We start from the raw sequence: 10,823 nt of genomic DNA on the forward strand, positions 1-10,823 counted from the left end.
ACTCCTTTATTAAGCGTTATAAAAAAAATGGTTCAGGACTTTTGTACTCAGTTTGACCCAAGCTACCTCCACCTTTCGTTTGGTCACTTACTTGTCGGACATCTTGTATATATACATTTTATATATATATATATTTGATCGATTAAATGAATTAATTATAAAACTTATAAACGATCTACTCGATTTTGTTAGAGCAAAACCGTACTTTTGCGTTTGTTCGATTTATCAGCGAATTCTTTCGTAATCGGAGATATATATATACAGGGTGTTTTAGATTACCCGTCTACCCCTTTTATTTTGAAAAGGGATGGTACTAGGAAATTGGGACAAACATGTTTATTATAAAAGCCTATCTAAAGTTTCTAATGATGGTACTTTTATTTTTGGGAAACCCCCGGAAACACCGGATACCGAGGGCAACTTAATTAATTTTAAATGGCAACATGAGTATCGTTGGGTACAGCTCTTAGAAAGAAACAACTTTTGCTTGAAGAAAAGTTTAGTATCACTTATGTTAGTATCGTTATCGAGAAATGTTGCTCCATGTTGCCATTTAAAATTTTTATGTTGCCCTCGGTTTCCGGTATTTCGGGAGGTTTCCCAAAAATGAAAATACCATCATCAGAAACTTCAGAAAAGCTTTTATGGCAAACATGTTTGTCACAACTTCCTAGCATCATCCTTTTCAAAATAAAAGGAGTGGACATATGGGCCTGAAACACCCTGTATATATTTTATATTAATATATACATTTTTGGAAATAATATATATATAATAACTCCTTTATTAAGCGTTATAAAAAAAATGGTTCAGGACTTTTGTACTCAGTTTGACCCAAGCTACCTCCACCTTTCGTTTGGTCACTTACTTGTCGGACATCTTGTATATATACATTTTATATATATATATATTTGATCGATTAAATGAATTAATTATAAAACTTATAAACGATCTACTCGATTTTGTTAGAGCAAAACCGTACTTTTGCGTTTGTTCGATTTATCAGCGAATTCTTTCGTAATCGGAGATATATCCGAATCTGCGAATTTTCGAAACGCGACAGATGCCGTATACGCAGAAATTGTCCCTCGAAACAGACACAAAGCATCTGATCAATTTCATAATAACTGTCGTGCTTGTCATACTTCGACATCTATTTGAATGTGATAATAAGCGCTAAGTGATTTTATTTTAGCCAATAAATTCCTTTAGATCAATTATTACGCGTATATAGTATCGTCGAGATTGCAACGCGACGAGAATCTCTGCACTCCTGTCGCCATTGAAATTCTCTTTGATCTTATTAAAGTAATTAACAGCTTTTAAACGCCTCGCTAATTTTTCTTGCTTGAACGAGTGATTCATACACAAAAAGTAAGCTCATTTAAATGCAAGTAAAATCTGTGCGGAATAATTTTTATAGCAAAAAAAAAAAAAACACTTTTATGTTAAAAATTTAACAAAATGAAATACATATATTTTATTTTATTAAGTGTGTGTAAAAATTATCATTTTTACATCGAGTTATAATTATTTCAAATTATATAAAAAAAAAAAAAAATTTTTTTTCGATGAAAATTTCAATGTCAACATCACAATTTCACGGAACATTGATCAAGAGGAGCTGACTCAGAGTTTAATATAACAGTACAGAGATAGAAGCTCGATAATTCAAAGTTTGTTCAAACAATCGAAAACTCGAAGTTCGTGAAACACCGTAAAAAAGGAGAAACGGGAAGAGAATCGACAAATTCGTTATCTACTGTAATTAATGAAAACTCGATTGTTCCAGATCTACGGATGTCGGGTTCAAGAACAATCAGCAGTCTAGTCAGTCGTCGAATCTGCCCAACTCGCACATGAAATCGAGCGAGGAGGTGGGACGCGAGAAGGGACGACGATACAAGAACGTGACTATCGCGGACGGCATTTGTCAGAGCATAGATATCAGGAATAGCGTTGGCTTCTTCGCGATATTGAGGAACTGCCGCGTGATCGAGGGTTTCCTTCAGATCGTGCTGATCGAGAACAATACCGAGGCCGATTTCGAGAACGTTAGTTTCCCGGAACTGCGTGAGATCACCGGCTACTTTCTTCTGTATCGCGTGGACGGTCTGAAGAGCCTCAGCAAACTTTTCCCCAATCTCGAGGTCATCCGGGGTGACATACTCCTTACGGACTACGCCTTCATGATTTATGAGATGAAGAACTTGCAAGAGGTGAGATTTCCGCGTGAGCTCTTCTTTTAGTTCTTTGTTTTGTTTTCTTTATTTTTTTTTTTTCTTCCTTAACTTTGCCACTTCCTATCTTCGTTAATAATGAAATTAGCTTCAAGCAGAATTTTTATCAAATTATAATCTTTAACGTGTGCCCCTACGCTATTTCTCTATTTTATGTTCACAATTTTAAAACTAGCATGAATCTAACATGGATCCTATTACTGGAATTAATAATTTGGCACGTATTTTAAACAGCTATAATGACTTTTTCTCTGATTCTCTGCGTAAATTTAAATGTTCTCTGATATTTTTGTTCCAAATTCGCAATAACTTCAATTTTTAGCTATTAATCATAAAAAATATTATATTATCTATATTTTCTTCTTATATTTTGTATATATCTACTATTGATTTACTTGTAATTATTTTATTTGTCAGAGATTTTTTTCTCGTTAATATAATTTATTAATAAATTAATTAATACTAATATAATAATACCAATCATATACTCATCAATATTTTTAATATCTCGCAGACGTTAATTTCAATATAAGGGGTTATTCAGTTGAGGGGTAGAAAATTTATTGTCTTATTCTACACAAATTTAATCGTAGAAGGATTATAAGAGCTTTTGACGTTCGATTGCGCGAGTTCATTGTATTTAATATTGACACTTCATGACAAACGGTATCGTAGAACTGCAATTTTTCACATCGCTCGAACGTTAGGATTTTGATTCATACGCGCGCACGTGATGCTCATTCGTCACGTAGAATCCATATCGCGATCGTTCATTCCCACGCCGAATCAAGTTCAGACAGTTCGAAGGTGTAGTGGTCCAATCTGTTGCTATAGGACCCTGTTAAATGGTTTGGGTCAAGTGACGTTAATCAATCAATCAAATTAACCAGCTGTTCGACCTTTGACTCATAATTCACCGAAATTTTTTCACAGATCGGTCTCACCAGTCTGACGAAGATCTCTCGGGGCGGTGTACGCATTGAGAAGAATCCCTCTCTCTGCTTCACGAATACTGTGAATTGGAGTTTCATTGTGCCGGCTGGCGAGAATTTCATTAAAGAGAACGTAAATGCACAGAATTGCCCGCACATGAAAGGTGATAGATAGTTAAAAAATTATTTTTTTTAGACCTTATATCAGAGAGAATTGAGTGCGATTACGATATATATATAAATGACACCTTAATATTATTTTATTATAGGATGCTCTCAGTGTCCTGGCGGTTATTGCTGGACCGCCCAACATTGCCAATTGCTAGAGAGGTCAACATGTCACGAACAATGCCTCGGAAAATGTTACGGTCCGAGCGACAGTGAATGCTACGTGTGCAAACATTTCCGGCATGACGGAAGATGCATCGAAAGCTGTCCGCCTAACTTGTAAGTAATTTTTGTAAGAATGCAATTGCGCGATGTAACAAAGTAAAACTCTAACTCTTTAATTCTCTTTATATTTGTGTCTTATATACAAAATAATACAAAAATATAGATGTAATAAATCTACAGATTACTTGACTTCTGTTTAAATTGTGTAAATTATCCCGAAGATTATCCCAAACTGTTTATTTATCACCAATATTTTAATAAACTGATGACAATTTTTAGCGAAAATTTGCTCGACTGCTTTCTTTCTCTCTGCAACTGTTCGAATGTCTTCGATAATTAAAAATTAAAATTTTATTAAAATATATTTGATTTGGAAAAAAGAAATTCTGAGGTACCTAAATGTTGAAAATTAAGAAATTGGGCAGAATGAAATGTACAACGCTGAATTAAATTCTTGTCAAAACAAGGTTTTAATTCCTCAAATGTCTTGCATAAAATATTTCGAAATTTATGCGATTTATGTAGCTCACATATTATACGTCATATCTTATTTCGCACTCACAGCTTTTGCATATAGAGAGTGTCAGTGAAGAAGATTTTAAAGTTTCATATGACACACATGGTGTTATGTCCTATCTCTCGCAGTAGGAAGATCTCCTGTCCTACTGTAACACGAATTTTTTCTGTTGACAGATACGCGTATCTGTCGAGACGCTGCATCAGCAAGGACGAATGCCAGAAAATGAACCAGTTCAGAAGATTTTCTAAAACAGATGAAACATGGCGGCCTTTCAACAATTCTTGCGTCACTCAATGTCCTGACGGTTACGAGGATGATGTCGACGAGAAGAATGTACGATATAGTTACATTTAATTATTATTCATATTGTTTCGCGAATTTTTTTCTTGATTTTTCTTTTCTCGATTTTACATTACAGGCAACAACCTGTCGGATTTGTACAGGCCAGTGCCGTAAGATCGGAAGCGGCGCTATTATACGTCACATTTCGGACGCTCAGAGTTTTCGCGGTATAACAGTGGTTAAGGGCGCCCTAGAGTTTCAAATCAGAAACGGGAATCCGAATATAATGAACGAATTGGCGGACGCGTTTGGTTTAATCGAAGAGATAACCGAGTATGTGAAGATAACGCATTCCTTCCCAATCACATCGTTGGACTTCTTCAAGAAGCTCAAGGTGATCAAGGGTGAAATTCTGGACATTAATAACGCGAGCTTCGTAGTGCTGGACAACCCGAATCTCTCTTCGCTCTTTCCATCGTCTCAAAATATAACAATAGAAAGAGGCAGACTATTCTTCCATTATAATCCCAAGCTCTGTCTCTCCAAGATAGAGCAATTCGGTAAAACGGTAAACATCACCAATTTCACAGATCTTGAAGTACAACCGGAATCGAATGGTGACAAGGTGGCCTGTAACATCGTTAATATAAATATTACGATAATGGAGCGGGCTGCCGATTACGTGAATCTAACTTGGGACAGCTACAAGCCATCAGAAGGCCAACAGTTGCTCAATTATCTACTAAATTACATAGAAACCGAGAATGAGAATGTAATGTACGAGGCGAATGCTTGTGGTAATAACACATGGCAGACCGTAGATGTTGGTACATCTAGGAACTCGACCGTTTCGAAGAATATTACGAATTTGAAACCATACACCAAGTACGCCGCGTACGTGAAAACATTCACGGCGAGGAACAAGAATTCCTTTATAAGTCCGGTGGGTCAGTCAGAGATTATCTTCTTCCGGACGAAGAGCGCGATACCCTCAGTGCCAACGAATGTGAGCACGACCGTAATAAGTGACAGCGAGATTCTGTTTAAGTGGGCCCCGCCAGTGTATCCAAACGGTCCCATAGGTTACTATATGATCTCCGGTACGTTTCAACCAGACGACGAGAAGGAATTGATCGATTCTCGAGATTATTGCATCGACACCTTGGTCAGCGAAACCGAGAAGGAAGAGATACACGAGGTGACGATTAAGACTCCGCTCATCTCGAATCCTAATTCCTTCTGCTCTAAAGACGCGAGCGCGAAACTCGCGATTTCTAAGCAGTTCGAGATATTCTGCCACAAGAATATGACCATCAGTTACTTGTCACCCGGCTGGAAGGACTATTGCGTTTTCAATACGTACAACTCGCCGGATAGTAGATTTTACGATTTGGCAAATAACTTGTCCTCTGCGCAGGAGAAGCAGAAAATGGCAATGAACGTTTCTTCAACCATTACGGGTAGTAATATCGCGATCAGTCATATAGATAATGAAGTGTTCGTATACAATGTCACTGCTGGAAATAATTCGTATCACTTGAAGAATTTACGTCACTATTCTTTATACACCATCACGATCGCTGCGTGTGGCGTGAAGGTGGATGACGATACGCCGATGTGTTCGTCTATTCAGTACGCGAACGCGCGGACTAAAATGCGACCGAACGCGGATGACATTCAGAATGTAAAGGTCCACGTTTCGAACGACACAATAGTCGAGGTCATTTGGGAATCGGTCAAGAACCCGAACGCATTCACAGTCTCTTATACTATCGAGTATACGAATTTAGACGTGAAGGACGCGAAGAAAAGCACCGAGTGCATTCGTAGAAAAGCACCGTACACCGGTCATAAGGAGAGATATAACAATCATTATATCAAGAACCTCAGTCCGGGTAGGTACAGTCTAAGAATACGCTCCACCTCGCTGGCAGGTGATGGCACCTTCACCAAGGTGATTTACTTCTCCATCGGTCTATCGGACCACAGTCAGATAATACTGGCGACACTGCTAACTATAGTTGTGCTACTCGTCAGCATGATCGTGGTAACGCTCCTTATCAAGAGTCATCAAAAGAAGCGGACACAGGAGCGATTGATAGCCAGTGCGAATCCGCCAAATTACATTACGGAGACCAAGTACGTCATCGACAGCTGGGAAGTGCCCAGGGAAAACGTTGAGATCCTGGAAGAGCTTGGTTTGGGTAACTTCGGCATGGTATATCGGGGTTATTTGGATGGCACCGTGCAAGTGGCCATCAAGACGATCTCCGAGAACGCCAGCCAGCGGGAGAAGAATGAGTTTTTGAACGAGGCCTCGGTCATGAAGAACTTCTCGACGTGGCACATCATCAAACTGCTAGGCGTGGTCTCCATGGGCAATCCGCCGTTCGTCATAATGGAGCTTATGGAGAACGGCGATTTGAAAACGTATCTACGTAGGATACGTGACACCCAACTGGTACCCGATGCGTCCAGGATAATAAGAATGGCGGCGGAGATTGCCGATGGTATGGCCTATCTCGAATCGAAGAAATTTGTCCATCGCGATCTGGCCGCGCGCAACTGCATGGTGTCGAAGGATCTCGTTTGCAAGATCGGCGATTTCGGCATGGCAAGGGACATTTACGAAACCGATTACTACAAAATCGGCAAGAAGGGCTTGCTGCCGATACGCTGGATGGCGCCGGAGAATCTTTCCGACGGTGTGTTTACGTCTGACTCGGACGTGTGGTCTTTTGGCGTCGTTTTGTACGAGATACTTACCCTCGCCGAGATACCATATCAGGGCTTCTCGAACGAGGAGGTGTTGCATCATGTGTTGCGCAAGGGCATGTTGCACATACCACGTAACTGTCCAGAGACCGTACAGAAGATCATGGAGAAATGCTTCAAATGGCGACCAAGCGAACGCCCTACTTTCATGGAGATCGTTGCCGAGTTGGAACCGTTTTTGAATCAGGATTTCTGTGAGAAGTCCTTCTACCATGCGGACGAGGGGATCGAGATACGCAGTCTCGGCATAAAAAAAGTCTACCATAACGCCGCGCCGATTCGATTTCACTGGGGTCACGAGACCGCCAGGTGGGTGAAGGACTTCGAGGACAATGTGACGCTGCTCGATCAGATGAAGGCGGGCACCAGTCGCGGGCGGATCTTCAAGAATGGTTTCCAGCACTTTGGTAATGTAACTAACTTCGAGGACGTTCCGCTTGATCGATGAGATTAGTCGAGTTATATATAAATTATAAGCGAAAAAAATCTTAGCGCGAGAGAAAGATAACGCTGCTTGAAGCCCTCTTTGATCACAAGATTTGCGGAAAAACCTGTAGATATTAATGTACAAACAAATACTCAGGGCAATGCGCGAGTGGTCCTGACGAGATTGTTGGACGAGAAAAGATGTTACCAAGTCACTCGTTCGTTAGCGCGGCAACAAGAGCTTCGTGTCCTTCTCTCGTTGCGGACCAAACGTAATTAGATCTTGACGGTGGATAGCAATGCAAGGAGAAGACCTCGGGAAAGATGGTGTTGTGTTCGTAATATAAATTAAGCCATCAAATAATTAGATAGAGATATATAGGCGCGTAATGTTTCTACCTTGATTAGCCTATCGGAAACCGCAGCTTCGCAGATCCGTGTTTTCTTTCTCTTAAACACGTCCGGAAGCTCCGAGTCCTTTTGCTATGTATCGACTGTTCATTCCTTTCAGAGTTACTTTTTTCTATGTCCTTTGCATATAAGTCCTGAAGCAACTATTCCTGAACGTCGTGCTGTAAATAATAATCGAATTTACACAAAAGATTCTTTTGCCAGCATTTCTCTATATCTTTAAGAGAATTCTTTCACATTCTTCATGCTAGATAATGTGATCAAGAATAATCAAGCATTAGGATTTTTATTCCATTTTCAATTGATTGATTGAATATATTAATAACGTGAGGAAAAATGTTGACCAGAGTCTAGATATGTTTTCTTTTCTTTGCAATATCAGGTATAAATATGAAATATATATTCAATCGCATATTCAATCATCGTAACGAGAAATTTTGAATTAAAAAGCACGAGATGAATACGATGTGCATGTTAATTATTGATTTTGTTACGAGCTTATCATCATCATAACACGAGCTTCGCTCAAGTTTCTAACTGTTTCGAGAAATGTTGTTTCAGGATTAATTGAAGGCACACACAACGCGAAAGAATAATTTACGATTTACGTAAACCAGAGTTCCTTGTCGCACGCGCGTCCGTAACATGAGACGTTATTACGGCATATAATCTCAAGGTTGTAAATAATTACTCTACTTACACACAGTTATCGTATGGTAAGTTAATAGAACTTGATGCAATATATAGTTCCCGTAATTAATTTATCGAGAGAGTTTTAAAAAAAAGACAAACTTTACCCTCGCAAGTGTAAATAAAGTTACAAGTTTCTTCCTCGCAAAAGTGCGGATACCTCGTAGATAATTATTGCAATAAGAGCGTATCTACAATCTCTACGATATATTCACAGTCTCTATAAAAGTTTTAGTGTAGACAGGCAGAGAGGAAGGGGAAGAAGTAGGTGATGAGCGGGCATAAATCAGGGATGTTGGTCAGGTCACACGTTTAAGTTTTCTGCACGGCATAAAATTATATAGACTTGGAGAGTGTTTTTAGCCTCAGATCTCCTGCAGATACGGAATTGGAGGAGTAACGTAAACAATCAGTAGATAGTAAAGACAAATTAGGTGATAGAAAGAAACGCAATACGTTGAGATAACTATAGGACGGATCCTGTCAATATATTCTATTCTATACTTTAGCTTCCGTTTCTTTGCAGAATTTTTTCGTCACGAACATGAGTTTATACCAAACATTTGTGGTTTATTAGGCATATTTACTTAAATCTCTCGTCATGTCGTCACATCTTGGAACGGTTCAATAATCACTATGAGCACAGATTAACCAAGTTTGTGAAACGATTATATACATGTGTGAAATGTCTCGAGAGATTCGAAAACAAATTTCTCGCCAAATCACAAACTAACACACTTTACTGAATATAATAATGAACATACAAACATCTTTGTTGGCATAAAAACAAATTTGACTTTCTTCTCGTGCTGCGTTTTAACTTCAAAAGAAAGAAAAAAAAAAACAGAAAGCATCTTACGTTCGCGGAATAGAATTATCCGCAATCAAAAGACTAATCTTCACATTCAATAGCTCTAAAAACTTAAATTCAGGATTACCACAGAAATATATCTGTGTGCATATATTTTACGTAAATTTGTATCGCAGACTGATCTCTCTGTTTTCATTTATGCAGTTTTTTTACATGATTTCTTGCATTTTATTTTAAAATAATATCAAATCTCCTGTGCAAAGCATTTCTGATAGTGTTAAGAGAAAATTATTTCTGATAGTGTGTTAAGAGAAATTTATCGAAATTGATTTCTATAATTATATTACGAGTATATCTTTTTATATCTTGATTGCAGAAAAATTTTCACGCATTTTCTTTCTCGCCTTAATACTAATATTTTGAATATCTCATTGTTGGAACATTTGTGTTTTCTTGTTAAAAAATATGCCAGTTAAAATTTTCGTATTAAATATTTAACAAATTCATGTGTTAATTTCACATATTGTTGTTGTGTTAATTGGACTCAAATGTTAAATTATTAAAACAACTGAAAAAAGTATAAAAATGTACACATATTTTTTATTTTACACGATATATATGTTTCGTATTATTAATGACAGATTTATCTTAAAATTTACCGAAAAAAACGTTGATTTTATTTTATGATAGGAGTGAGAGTGACTACAAACTATCAATAACATTTTTCCAAGTTAATTTTATCATTAAAAATATGTTGATTTTACACAAAATTTATTTCAAATTATTATGAAGTTTGCATTTATTTTGTGTTGAAATATTACAGTCTCTACTCAAATCTTGTAAAAAAGTTCCCTAATCTTCCAAGTATTTTTGTTCAAAATTCCAGGTGAAGAGAATATTTTAAAGATTTTTTGTGCAACTTTCTAAAATAAGTTTCTTTAATATATGCGTTTTCTAATGCTAAATTCTAATGACTAAAAATTACAATAAAGAATATGTACTACATATTCAATATTGAATATATAGAAACAGAGAGATAGATATATATTTATAATATATTTTAAATATAATAATTCATACATTTGATTGCTTACAATATAGGAACAAAATGATCAACAAAAGAGTTTTTTTTTTTTTAAATTCTCTGAATGCCAATAAATGAGAATGCCATGAGAATTCTTTGATTTCTCCAGGGACAGAAGAAATCCTTGAGAATTCCAGGTTTTCCATGTTTTTCCAGGGAGTAGACACTCTGTATTAACATAATATTAGTGTTACCATTTAACATATCCATATTATGTTAAATTAACACAAAAATTTATGTGGTCCGTTTGGGACATGTT

At 37.3% G+C, this 10,823-nt stretch overlaps 1 protein-coding gene across 7 annotated transcripts in view; it reads left to right on the forward strand.

The window, feature by feature from the left end:
- The window catches only part of LOC115245394 (insulin receptor-like), a 75,241-nt gene extending 65,706 nt beyond the window's left edge, over positions 1 to 9,535 (forward strand). For all 7 annotated transcript variants that reach the window (XM_029823683.1, XM_029823687.1, XM_029823685.1 and 4 more), the window contains 5 exons: positions 1,793 to 2,219; positions 3,174 to 3,336; positions 3,442 to 3,619; positions 4,259 to 4,418; positions 4,504 to 9,535. In XM_029823683.1, the coding sequence (XP_029679543.1) occupies positions 1,793 to 2,219; positions 3,174 to 3,336; positions 3,442 to 3,619; positions 4,259 to 4,418; positions 4,504 to 7,590 (4,015 nt within the window). In that variant the 3' untranslated portion in view covers positions 7,591 to 9,535. The remainder of the gene's footprint in view (positions 1 to 1,792; positions 2,220 to 3,173; positions 3,337 to 3,441; positions 3,620 to 4,258; positions 4,419 to 4,503) is intronic.
- The last annotated feature ends 1,288 nt before the right edge of the window (positions 9,536 to 10,823 follow it).

This window comes from Formica exsecta, unplaced genomic scaffold (assembly GCF_003651465.1).
Source record: "Formica exsecta isolate Colony F162 unplaced genomic scaffold, ASM365146v1 scaffold969, whole genome shotgun sequence".
Lineage (NCBI taxonomy): Eukaryota > Metazoa > Arthropoda > Insecta > Hymenoptera > Formicidae > Formica > Formica exsecta.